Below are 13748 nucleotides of genomic sequence, written 5' to 3'. Positions count from 1 at the left end.
TATTTATGCAAACTATAAATTAAATTGCATAGAAGGATGTAGCAGCAGCTTTGCATTAATTTCATTTTGTAATGTAATTTAAACAATATTCATAAATATTCCCTTGGCAGATTTTATATTTCAATACCTTTTATTGTTCCATCCAATACTGGAAGTATTGGCTTCTACATGTTCTGCTTGGTGAGAGACAGGAACATTTTCTGCTCTTCTGCTCAAGTTCAAAGTTGGGGTTTTCTTGGTTTTGTTTTGTGGAGGTTTTTTTGAGTTTTTTTTGTGTGTATGTTGATTCCCACTTCTTCCTGGTCAAACCACCACATAGAATTACTGAGATTGTTTGGAAAGAAAGTTGTTCTTTTATGTCTGCATTCATAGGGATAATTAAAACTTTAAAGTGCATAACTTTGCAGTCTACTGGAGCACAGGACAAATTTCAGCTGAGACAGACACTTGGCCACATCCTTTGGGAAGAAGAAGGGTCATTGATCTTCCTGCACCATGACTACAGGGTTGAGGAGGTGTAGGGTAAAACTGAGGAGCTGAATTAGCTCTCACCTCATTGTAACAGTTGGTATTCCAGCCAAAACCTTTCCTTCAAGTAGCTTGGACAAAGGTGAGGAGCAGAGGAACTAAAGATGCCTGTGGGATAATAAAATAGGGTAGGGCTGATCCAGGGGGATCACAGTTACCTCCTCACTGTTCCATTTCACTGAGGTGCTGAAGCTTATTTAGTGTGTACCAAGAGGAGAAATTGGTGTGCAAGAAGAGACAAGTGAGGGAGAGGACAGAAAGTATGAGAAGAAATAAAATGTGGTCCTTAAAGATTGAAAAGAGCCATGGTGGCACTCACCTTGCATCCTTGCTGGAGGTGGCTCTGTGGAAATACAGATTTGGATGAGTTACCAAGTTAGCTCTCCTGGAATGGCTGTGCATATTTAGTGAGCAGGGCTTAATCTGAGGCATGGTAGGAGTTTTTGTGTTGTTTTCTCTGAGGTTTTTCCCCATGTGGTTTGCATCCAGGAAGCTGAGGAGCAGAAACAGAGTGGGTTTCAAGCTGTGAAAGGCTTCTTGCTCAGAGAAATGCACAGGAATCTGCCTGTGCTTATTCCTTTTTTGCTAGCAGTTTCTCCATCTGAAATGTCTTTAAAGAAGAATAAAGATAAAACAAATGGAAGAACATTTGAGTAGCTTAATGCAGCTCTTCCTAATGACAAAATAGAAGTCTCTGTATGAATCCCATGATTCTTGTCAAAGTAATGGTTCAGATGGATTTACTTCTTGCTGTGTCTTGTGTTTATCACTTGTGTGGATTTCCATCAGGTTGTATGTATTTCCTTGTTTAATATCCTAGCAAATTACTTGGTAACACTAATGGGTCAGAAGCCTGAAACTTCCCCTTTTTTGTTATTTGTTTTTGTTTTGTTTGCTCTCAGTGTAAACTGTTGAATTGGCAGATGACAAAAATCCTACACTGCTAACAAAAACAACAGTACTTCATGAATACAAGTGTTGGAGCATTCTTTGATATTTGTTTGGAAGAAAAATCTATTTGTATAGTCTATCATACATATAACAATGTGCTTTAGATAGTGAAAATGGTTTGATAAATATTAATACATGTTTTTGCTTCTACTTTGTACAGCATGGCCTTTGTTAAAGATGAATGTTCTGTAGAAAAGAGTTTCTATTAATGTGACATGGAGGATGTTTGTGTGTAAGGTAAACAACTCTGAAACTGCAGTTGTACTCTAGCTTTGAGTGGGCTTAGCAAATTTAAGCACCTGAAAGCTTGAAGAAGAAAAATTATATTATTTCATTGCTAAAAAATTAATTAGAGCAGCTCTAGTGCATTAGAAGCATATTAGGAACTGCAGATATTTCTACTTTTTGGCACATTCTCACATGATGATTGACCAGGTAAGATCTGGATTCTTCCAAGAGATTTATTATGCACACTCATGAATAATTTTCTGAAACTGCAGTCACCGAAGTGAAATTTGATAGCTTTAATTTAATCTGTTATCAGTTACAAGTCAAATATTAATTCTTTTTTTAAATCAACATCAAAAAACCAAACCCCAATGCAAATCAAGATATACAGCTGAGACTCTCCTACTTGTGTAAATGTTTTATTTGCTGTTTCCTTAGCTATTTTTTCCTAAGTTAAGAAACTGTATATTGAACAGAGTTACATTTCCACCAGACTAAAATTGTCCTCTTAATTGTCATTGACCTCCAGATGTGTGCAATGCTCAAGAACACGTGCACAGTACCATGGACATGTCCCAGTGGCAATGTGAATAAAAACCACCAGCAGATAGAAAAACTATTAGATTTTTGTGGACACAGCATTTAAAGGCACTTAGATTTGATTGGTTTGTCTTGAGAAATCAATTATGCTTAAGTCAGTAATTATAATCTGAACATAGTACAAGGGAAATTACTTGCATAGTAATATGATAAGTATAGAGTCTTACATTTGCTTAGAACATTTTAATCTAATGAGGCATTTGCCTATGCAAACCCATGGAAATAATGAGTCAGAAAATAGGCAAATAGCACTCTACAGGCATTTCTGTTGCTGCTGTGTTTATGGGAATACTGGGCCTGCTGGCCAGTCCTTTGTATCTTTTTTTTCATGTAGTCAGATTTAGCAACCTCTTAATTTGTTTTTATAACCATAGTGGATGTTGATATCGATGAGAAGGTTTGTATTTACTTTCCTAATTTTCTTTATTTAAAAGTAATGTTTTGGTCATTTTTAACATATTTGTTTCGGGTTTTTTAAGCTCTTTAATGAAATAATGCATGTATAGTTAACAACATCAGGAATGTCAAAATATGGCTAAGGAAAGCATTTTGTGTTGCTGAACTCTGAATGACTGCATGGCTTTGGGTTGGTGTTGCCTGTTATATCTGTTATTCTTTCAACATATGGAAGGTAAACTCTCCTGTGTCATTGCTGCAGCCCACCTGTCCAAATCACAAAAACTGCCCTCCTAACATACAGGATCTTTGTTTGCAGCAAACACAGAAAATCTTCCTGTGTGCTGTGGAGATCTTGCTGTGCCTTTTCTAGCAGAGGATTTATGTAGAACCTGTCCTTTCCTGCTGGACTCAGTGCTGGACCTTCAGCTGCTCCTGTGCTGGAGGCAGCATCATTCCCAAATTCCCAAAGCAGCCTCCCCTCTCTGCTGGAGGAGCTGCAATATTTCAGGAGCTCTGGCTGACTGTAAACTCTAAATTCCTGGGTGTTGTTTTATTCTCTCCTCCAGTTGTTTGCTTCGATGCCAAGATAAACTTTGATGACAACGCAGAATTTAGGCAAAGAGAAATATTTGCCATGGATGACAAGTCTGAAAATGAGCCCATAGAGAATGAAGCTGCCAAATATGACTTAAAATATATAGGACTGGATGGAAACATTGCTTGCTTTGGTAAGAACAAATACATCCAAAAGACATTTGAAAACAAATTTATGCTTGTTCAGTGTATAGACTTTGTTTACATCTGACATTCAGGTCACCCTTTACAGAATTTCAGTTTGTTTTACTGAGTGTTTCTGCAGTTTTGTCTGTCCTTCCACAAGTTCCTACAGGAATGAAACTAAAATTGTGTGCAAACTGTGCTGATGGCCACAGCACACAAGCAGTGGTGTCAGAGAGAAGGCACGCTAAGCTTTAAAAACTCAATTTCTGACTTTGTAACCTGATGTAATTGGTCTTTCCAGTAATTAAAACAAAATAAGTAATCAAAACCTAATCATTAATTTTAAAAAATAAGAGTTTGTTACTCAAAAGGCACTTGAAAAGTATGTTTTTATAAAGGTGACATTCCCAGTTACAATTGAATATTAAACTCCATTTCCCTTTAAGGAAAGCTGCTAAAGCATCTGCTTGGAAATCCAGTTTTTTATTTTCCTGAAGTTTCTGTAGAACAGAAATTACTCTGCTGTTTAGAAGAGATAAGTAGAAGAATCAGCTGTGCTCTAAATAATTTTCATTTTGTACAAATTCTTTTAGCCAATTCAACATTTTGTTATTAATCTAATTGAATTAGGTAATTTTTTTTGACTTGGTGAGAAAATGCCCAGCATTTATATTGGCTGAGATATATTGGCAAATCTACAAGATTCTGATAATGTGTTGCAGCTGATTCAGTAAATGGCAGTGAGACTTCAATCTCAATTAAAAAAAACAACCAAAATGTCCCAAAACCCAAATAATAATTGCCAACATTATGCTATTTTTTTAGTGGTCTGTATTCTGGTTGACACAGGAGCATTTGTCCAATAGGAACAACATAAAGGGGACACATAATTCTCATCACTTTTCCCAGTTTAGATCTTCCTATCCATGGAAATGTTTCTAGACCGGTGCAAATCTGAAATAAGATGTTTCAGGAACATCTGAGGTCTGTCCCCAAAATTAGTTATCTGTGATGCAGTAATACAAAACATCCACTACTATCAGAGTGATGGGAGGGGAGCTTAAAGAGTCAATTTGTCCTTCACTATTTCAAGAAGTTTTTATGTCTCTTTATTTTTAATAAAATCAGAAGGTTCTGCATTGCCACAATTATTATTCCAGTGCTCATACATGCTTAAAGGAAGATGAACGTCTAAGCACTAAAAAAACCTAAATGTTGGTGTGTTTGCACCAGATTTTGAATTATTTGTTGCATTGGATGTCCTTGGATAGCTACTAGTAATTAGAAATGACTGTGTAACATTTTGAGCCATGTTCTGGGGTTGTGCTAATACATTTGAAGCCTTTTCACAAATCTCATCTGTGTGAATTATAAGCACTTTGATGTTTGCAATTACAGTCAATGGAGCTGGACTGGCAATGGCAACATGTGATATAATATCCCTGAATGGTGGAAAGCCAGCCAACTTCTTGGATCTGGGAGGAGGTGTGAAGGAAGCACAAGTCTATCAAGCATTCAAACTGCTGACTGCTGATCCCAAGGTAAAAATGTTGGGTTTGGACTGGGAGCTTCCCTGTGCAGCAGCAGGGCTGAGTAGGACCATGAATAGTTCACAGAAAAACCCAGATCATGATGAGAACACTGAGAGTGAGTTCCTAAAGGGCTGATCTGGGAGGAAAATTAATTCAATAGGAACCACTGGAGAGACTTTTCAGCTCCTGATCCGTACTCAGGCTGGCTGGTGAGTTGTGAGTGTGAACTTTCTCAAGGCAGTTCAGCACAGGAGTGCAGGTGTGCTAATGCTGGGCATTGCAGTGCTGAACTCAGAGCACCTCACTCCTGAAATGGAGTTTGTGAGATTTAGATGTTTAAAATAGCATTCTTAATAGTGTTGTACCACAATAGACTGAGGAGAAAAATGGGAAAATTAAGCAAATAGCTAATTCCAAGGGCTGATTTGTACTCTTTTAAACTCAAGGTTTCTAAAATATCTGACTCTGCACTGCAGGATAATCTGTATTTAATTAACGTTCCCAGGCTGGAACGTTCTGACACTTCCTTTTGCAGATGGAGCTGCAGTTGCTCTTTTCTGTTTTGAACAAGAGGAGAAGACATTAGTGTGTGTGTACTGAGTAGAAGTTATTTCTAGAGATGTGTGTTGAGGTCACTGGTCCCCTCTGCAGGCAGAACTGGAGTATCTGCTGAGAGAATATTGATCAGGCGTGGGCTCTGGAGCAGTGCCAGCTGCCCATCCTGCCAACGTGCAGCTCTGCTTTTGTGTGCAGCCAGAGCTTCCTTGCTGCTGATATTTTTACTAATGGGAATCTGTTGGAGGGCTTTGATCATCTTTCCCATCTCCTGCACCTAAGCATCACAGCTGAAGCCCCTATTTCAACATATTGCTTCTTTTTGTGGCTCTGGCTTCATCCCCTTTATCTCATGTTTGCTGTGATTCCAGTCATTTTCCTCATGTTCATTGTGATGTGATATTGGCTTCTAAATGCCACCTTCCTGTGACAATTACATTGCTCTAATTGTATGCTCTGTGCAGCAGAAAGTGACAAAATACTGTGGCTTTTCAAATAGAGGTGGGTATTGTTTGCAGCAACATTTCAAGGCAAAATTAGGAAGGAAATTTACAGTACAAGATAAGCACAGGTCGACTTTATACTGTAAGCTCTTTGCAGTTGCAACTCTCCCTGCATATTTTATAAGTACCTGGTACCTTGATGTCTCAAGTGTTTGTTGTTTGAGTTGTTTGAGTTGTTCTGCAGTGTTTGCTTGGTGTGATGATCTGGGTTTGCCTGAGATGTAATTTAGTTCTGAAACTTGTGTTAGTGGTAGAGAAGCAGGTGCAGCAAGGTCTCAGATACACAACTTAGCTGGTGATTATCACTGTGCTAAGTAGTTTGTACTGTCTGCTGCACCACAAACAGCAGGTATTAATTTTGGTGATGAAGCTGACTGAGTTTAAACAATTTTAAAACAAAAAGGCATTCTAGCAGCTCTCAGCTATAGAACATCTGCGTGCCCAACATTTGACTTCTGTTATATCCTTCTATTACCCATTCTGATTATATGTTAGTGCTTAACTATTTCCAACTGCATGCACCAGGGCTAGGGGAGCTCTGCTACTGAGAGAAAGCAAAAAGGAGCATGGAAAGGACCTGAATTAGGCATTTATGCTGGGGCTGTGCCATTCCTGGGATTGACTGGCTGAAGATGCAGAAGGCAAAACATTTCATGGTTTATTTCATTCTGTTCAGAAAATACAGCAAATGTCTGTTATTTCTTCTCCTGATACACCGTGTCCATTAGCTCACTAATATATAATCAGAAAATTGGATGAATCCTCTCTTTTCTTAACTATTGGTAGGGTTTCAGTCCCAAGAGTCTCTGTGGCTAATGCAGCATTCACAGGTTGTATCTGGTCAGTCATTTCCCTGTGGCCTTTAACTTGATTCCCACTTTGTTTGATCAGATAAAAATTTGTTCTTGGGAACTTGAGATTCAGTTAATTTTTTGTAAATATCCAAATGTCTGGAGACTAAAGAAACAAAAAAAAAAGTTCACAGGGCTGTAATATGGAGAATTGCTGGTTTTTAGTTGTGCTGGCAGAGTTAAGGACATTGGAGAAGATGAAACCTTCCAGAAGGAAAGGTTCAACTGCACTCTGAAAAAGATCTTTTTCTCCCTCTTTAGTTGTCTTTAAAATGACAAAAAAACCCAAACGAACAAACCCAAAAACCAAAAAACCACACAACCCTTCCTCTCTCTCAGACAAAGAAAATAAACAAATCAAGGTAAGCCATGATTTGATTTAGTGAAACAGAGGATATTGTTTTTTGGGAAAAGTGAAGATCTGGGTTGGTTTGCTGCTGGTTTAATCTGTCAGCTGTCAGTTTCTATAATTCTTGGGGAAAAAGAAAATAGTGTAAGGGGTTTTGTTGCAAAAGGTGATCCACTGGCTTTTGGATGGAAATGCTGTCCCTGGAGCCAGTGACCCTTTTTACACTCTGCTGGTCTTGTTTGCTGTCTGCCATATCCAATACTTCCTAGGTTAGACAGGTCGTTGCAATGGTTCTGAATTCCTTTCTATTCACTGTCTAAATTCCAATTGCTTTTTTTCTTTCTTTATTCTTTTCCTTCTTCCTGCCTGTCTTATTTCTATAAGTTGGCGCTGTGCATCTGCTCTGGTAGAAAATGTAGTCTTCCATGTTTTTAGATACTAGCAGGAAAGGGAAAGATCGCTCAATTCTGGCAGTTCAGGTTGCTGGGAGACACTGCAGGAGCTTCATTTATCCCCCTTTGTCCCACAGTGAAGTGGAAGTGGTTGTTGCCTTTGGTGTTTCTGAGGTTCTGGGTGGTGCCTGGCTCTTCCTTGAATGTGTGAATTCCTGCTCCAGGCATCCCCACAGAGTCCTCATCTGTGAGCACTCTCACATCCTTGTCAAGCTCCAAAAACAAGCACCTGTTTTTGTTCATGCTGAAGACATGGTTACCATATGATGACTCTTTGTAGGATTCAGCAAGGTTTTTTGGAAAGGCTAAAGCTGAAAGAAGTATCTGCTCTTTCCTGGATCTCCATGGGCTGCAGAGGAATCTTGGCCCTGGCACCTGGGGCAGTTCCTGCCCTTCCTCCTTCACTGCAGGGCTGTTCCTCTCTTATTCTCAGTCCTCTCTCCAGCTGCTGTTTTGCAGTTTTCCTTGCCCTTCTTAACTCTGTTATCCCAGAGGTGATGCTACTGTCCCTGATGGGCTCAGGCTCCATTGCAGAGCTGATGGCTCCATCAGACATGGGAAGCTCCTGGCAGCTGCTCACAGAAGCCACCCTGCTACCAGAACCTGGCCTCACAAACTCACACAAAAGCCAACTCAACTGTAAGCAAGTTTTTTTTTTACCATCAGCACACTCTAGCCCTGATCTTAGCAGTGGAGTCCTATTAGGAAGTGTCACTGAAACACAGGCAACTAAAGGCCAAAATGGTTTGTTGTTCTTTTTCTCCTTTTCCCACTAAAGTTGCTTTTTTGAAGCCTGTCATTGATGATATGACTAAAGACTCACCAAAGCAATTGATGTTAACAACTGTTGACTTGTTATTTAGGCAAAGTGCTATTGACAGAAAGACAAACGTTTCTCAGGAGGAACTATTCCATATTGACATCTGTTAGCTCATATCCAGGGAATAATTAATATCAAACCCACACAAGACTTCACTTTTTTTTCCTTAAGCAATTATCTAGTCCAAATTCAGATTATTGTCTTAATTATATGGACTAGACAATCATTCCTGTTACCTTGCTTTGCCTGTTCATGTTCAGATGTATCTCTGTGCCCACACATAATTGGCACTGATGTGTTTCACTGTTGTGTGTCAGGCAGAGGTTTTGTTTTCCAGGCATCTGAGAGAGTGACCAGAATTCTGAAAGAGGATATCATTAAACTATAACTTTGCAATTCACTTCTTTCCCAGCTGTGTTTGGTGTGAAAATAATACAGTTTATACATCCTTATTATACAAGACATTTTTATCACCAGCTTATCCTTTTGGCTTCAGGGATTTTTAGCATTAGCTTTCTTAACATTTGCAGTCTGTTATGTGGCAACAGAAGGGATAACATTATACTAAGAGGAAAAATTTGGGATATTCTTTTCTTAGATTTCAGAAATAAAAATAAAATTGCCATGTATAATGAATTTGGTCTTTATTTTGGGTAATTAATTTAAAATTGAGTGTGCTAGCTCAGTTCAGACCATTCAAAACATCTGAAATCATTCAGGCAGATTGGGGTGTAGTAACTCTGTTTGTGTGGTTCTGGACTGTTTGCTCTCACTCTGCAGCTTTGAACAATGACCTGCTCAAGGGGAAAGCTTTAAAAATGCAAGAATTCCAAATGCCACATTTCTGTGATAGGGAACTTCCTCATGCTTAGAGCATAGGCTGGCTGTGGGCAGTTTGCTGCATTTCACTGATTTCTCAGTGTTACAATAATGCGAACCCATAAATCAGTAGGAACAGATAACCTTCCCTATCACACATGCAGCCTATGTCATGGGCATATAATTTTGGAGAAAAAAGGGAAATGTAAATAAGATTCAGTTGCAGACATAAAATAGAGTGTTAGCACTGAATTTGTTTAAATTGTCAGATTTTGTGTCATTTCAGAACCCTGTTATTACAGCCTCATTAGGAATCTCTTTGCTTTCTCATTCACATACCACGAACCCTTTACCCACTTCATTAGCCAGCTCTTCTTTGCACAGCATGGAAATTCTTTACACCTTGTGTAAAGAAGAAGGGTGAAGCATCATACTGTGGTTTGGGAACTCCAAACTCTGCGGCTGAGGAGCTGCTCCAGTGCACAATGTACTGCCCTGCTCTGCACTGTTCCCCAGGTGTTAGCCCCCTCATCTGCCATCTACAAAGATTGATCAAAAATTAAATAGTTTGGCTATGAAAATCATAACAGTTATCACTGATCCTCACTGGTTTTTACAGAGCCCCCTCCTCCTGGCAGTTTAGTGCTCAGCGCTGGTTTTGTTAAAGTGCAATATTAAAATTTTAAAAAGAAAATCATAATAAATTAACCTGTTGTAATTTTTTGCTAGAAATTTTGACATTTCTGTAGGATGTTGTCTAATCAATCATTGAAAAATTCCACATAGTTTTTGGAAGCTGGATCTTGCTACATTATCTTAGTATTATCTCCTATTAGCACAATAGAGGAGCCTTTTAGTCCTGAGGGGGAGTAAACAGGTAGGTAGAGAGCCACCTTTTCTCTGATTTCAAATATACAAATGATTCAAGGGTTGAAAGACGCAGAAAGGTGAAGGAGCCTTCAGTTAACCTGAGCAATCTGCCTGGTGGTGCAGGTCAGTGACTGCCTCGGGCAGGAAATAAGGGTTAAAGAGCAGCAAAGAAATGTGGCTGTACAGGGTAGCTGTTCTCAAAATACTGCAGCCAAAAAAGGTATTGGAGTCCTACAGCAGTTTATGTGGGGAATTTAGACACTATCCAGCACCACAAGGTTTTAAAGGCTAGCTAAATAAGCAATTATCTAGGAAATTTCAGGGAGAGTTGATCCTGCCTTGGAGCCAGTGAATGGTCTGGAGCTTCCTTTCTGTGTTTCAGAGAGGAAACATAAACATAAAGCTGTGTAAAACTGTGAGTGGTAATTCTGTAAGAGCAATGATGTCTTGACTCTTGAAGTTTAAGATTATTCTCATAAAATGACAGTTTGTGGGGGTACAAAATACCTATTAGGGCACGGAAATGTCTTGAAAAGGTGGGTAAAGTTCACAAAAGCATATTGTGGTTTTTGTCTCAGAAATTTGTACAAGTATTTTGCCTTTAGACAATGGAACAGGTTATGGTTCTTTTAAAGATCTTGTAGGTTTTGAGTTTATAAGAGAAATTTAGGAATTTCCCCACATTTTTATTAGCTCTGCATTGGTGAGAAAATACAGACTGATAGAACTATAGCAAGGATTCTTTTCTAATGTGCCTTTTCAGTATTGCAGAATTAATATGAAATGACTATTCATCTTTTAAAACACTTAAAATATTGAAAAGTCATTCTTTCATTTCACTGAGGCACTTTTACAGACTGATAGCATATTGACAATATTTATGAAAATGAGAGGACAATTATGCATTTAAAATGCATAATTGAATTGTCTTGATTTATAACCAAAAGTAAAATATTTTTCAAGAGCATGTGTAGTATTGAGTCCTAAGTAATTGATATGTAAATATACTTGAACATGAATCTGTCATTATTTATGGGCACTGACAAGTTCAATGCCTTTTGGCATTTTATAGTAGGCTATAATGAATCCTAAAAACTGGATATGAAAATAAAATTCCTAAGCAAGAGGAAAACTTGCAGTGATTTTGTAATTGCTTCCTTTGTGGCAGGAATGTTTTCATAGATGGTAAATGCTGGTAAATTTGTGGAAGAACCATGACACAAACTGAGCTGGTGGGTTTGGATGGAACTTGAAGTGTTTGTGTGCTAATTACCCCCTCTGCAATGTTGTATTGTGACTGTGTTCACAGGGGTCCCAGGATGAGGGAAGAGAGGAGGATCTGACCCCATGTTTTAGAAGGCTGATTTATTATTTTATCATATATATTATATTAAAACTATACTAAAAGAATAGAAGAAAAGATTTCATCAGAAGGCTGGCTAAGAATAGAAAAAGAAGAAGAATGATAACAAAGGCTTGTGGCTCGGACAGAGAGTCTGAGCCAGCTGACTGTGATTGGCCATTAATTAGAAACATCAACATGGACCAATCCCAGATGCACCTGTTGCATTCCACAGCAGCAGATAACCATTGTTTACATTTGTTCCTGAGGCCTCACAGCTTCTCAGGAGAAAAAAATATTAAGGGATTTTTCAGAAAATATCGTGGCTACATTGTCTCTTATAAAGCAGGGAAAGAAGAGCAGGCATTTCCATTTCCTTGGAGCAGAAATGGCATCACCCTCCTGAGAGAGCTGCTCTGTGGGCAAGGCTTGCTGCATTTCCCTGCTTGTTTGGAGTTGTGCTGGGTTAGTGATCCAAGTGAGAGAGGATTTTGTTATTGGCTTTGGTTTCAGTGCTCAAGGTTGGAGAATGTGGATGTTTCTGATGTCTCCACTGGTGAGCTGGGAGGGGAAGTGTTTGGGAAGGACATGGGAATGGTTATGGGACCTGTTTCTTTTAATGTCACAGCCTGGTGTCACCATCTCACTCCAAAGCAGGGCCTCAGCTGGAAGGTGCTGGATCCTGGCACTAAATCTCCATCCTGAGCACCCTCCCAGCACCTCTCGCTGCCAAGGGCCTGATGGCATGTCCAGGGTGTGCAATAGAATTTGGTTTAGAATAGTATTTTTGCCCACAAAAATACATCAGAAAAGTGTTTAATCCTTCCCTGGGATTCCCAAATTGATGAAATTTTGGAAATTTATATGACTCATTTCACAATTAGTGAAGATAAAAAGAGAAGATATTTTGGGAAAGTCAATTTGGTAATTCATCTTGGTGAGATGAGTAATTTATTAAGGATCTATTTTAGATCCTCCATCTAGCACACAGGAGAATGAAAGACAAATAATCTGATAATACAGGTAGGAAATAGTACATTAAAAGAAAAGTTGTAGGTGTCCTTACTTAAACTGTCCTGTAGAGAAAATCACATTTTAATTCTCATTATTTTTAAGTGGGTGTTATGGCAGTCTAGGAATGTGTTTGTTCTTTCAATCAAAATGAAGAAATTTAATCACCTTGCCTCCATCTGTTCCTGACAAACTGGCCCAGATGATGAAATGTGTATCTCAGGTAGGAGCTTTCAGCCATTTGTGCTGGGTTAGGCACACTCTTGTGATAGTGAAATAAATGACAACTGGTTTTATTTATCATTGCAGAAGCACTCTGGATGGATGGAGCACGGGTAGATAGGACTTCATATTTTTCTTACTGATAAGACTCAATGTGGGGAAAAAATGGTAAACCATGACAAAATTAACAAGTGTTTGCTCATCATAAAATTATCTTTTAATGACGGAAGGGCCTGATATTGCTGAAATTTTTAGAGTAAAGATACTTTTTTTTTGAAGGGAATCATAGGGTGATGGAAAAATTTTCTAAAAGACAAAAATTGTTTGAAATACAGCTTAATTAAAGAGGACTAAAGCTATTTCTCTTGAATCTCTGTTTTGCTTCAGGTAGGATTGAATTATTTCACAGCTTCATATTCATGCTCAAATTCAACAAGCATTCAAACCTGTTTCAAATTTTAATATTTTATTATCTATTATTCTGAGTGTGTTTTTAAAGCTGAAATAAATGAGTCCATTTAAAGCTTATCATGTACTTAAGTAGTTGGCAAATCAAGTCCATGTCTACCACAAATGAGTAGCTCTTGGTCTTTTTGCTCCAGGTTTAGTTTTATCTTCTAATAAAAAGCTACCCTCTCACAGGAAGATAAACTTAGTCCTGTTTCTCAAAAGATGTTGCAGTTTTTGTACCTTTCACAATCAGCAGTCTCTAAAGTCAGGTGTTCTCTTTAGAGTGGTGTGAAAAGTGAACAGTTTATTTATTTTGGTGCTCCTACCTCTGATAGCAGTCTGAAGCTGAAGTTCTTCCATTTCCATCTGCCAGTGGCCAAATTTTCCTGGTTTTAGTCTGGGGTGTGTGTAGGTGATGCCTGGTGAAGGCTGACTTGGAACAGAGGCTAGATAGAGTTAAAGCATAAAGCAGGGATTTATTTTCCAGCAGAAAAATACCAAACATTTTAAAGATTCTTTTTTTCCCAAGCAATTAGAGGAGCTGAT

General features: G+C 38.5%; 1 protein-coding gene across 2 annotated transcripts in view; it reads left to right on the top strand.

Moving 5' to 3' along the window:
- Positions 1 to 13748, top strand: part of SUCLG2 (succinate-CoA ligase GDP-forming subunit beta) — a 108152-nt gene that overhangs the window by 60258 nt on the left and 34146 nt on the right. For both annotated transcript variants that reach the window (XM_058812709.1, XM_058812708.1), the window contains exons 8-9: positions 3273 to 3434; positions 4825 to 4967. In XM_058812709.1, the coding sequence (XP_058668692.1) occupies positions 3273 to 3434; positions 4825 to 4967 (305 nt within the window). The remainder of the gene's footprint in view (positions 1 to 3272; positions 3435 to 4824; positions 4968 to 13748) is intronic.

This window comes from Ammospiza caudacuta, chromosome 12 (assembly GCF_027887145.1).
Source record: "Ammospiza caudacuta isolate bAmmCau1 chromosome 12, bAmmCau1.pri, whole genome shotgun sequence".
Lineage (NCBI taxonomy): Eukaryota > Metazoa > Chordata > Aves > Passeriformes > Passerellidae > Ammospiza > Ammospiza caudacuta.
Note: the sequence above shows the minus strand (reverse complement) of the source record. Positions and strands in the feature narration are given on the sequence as shown.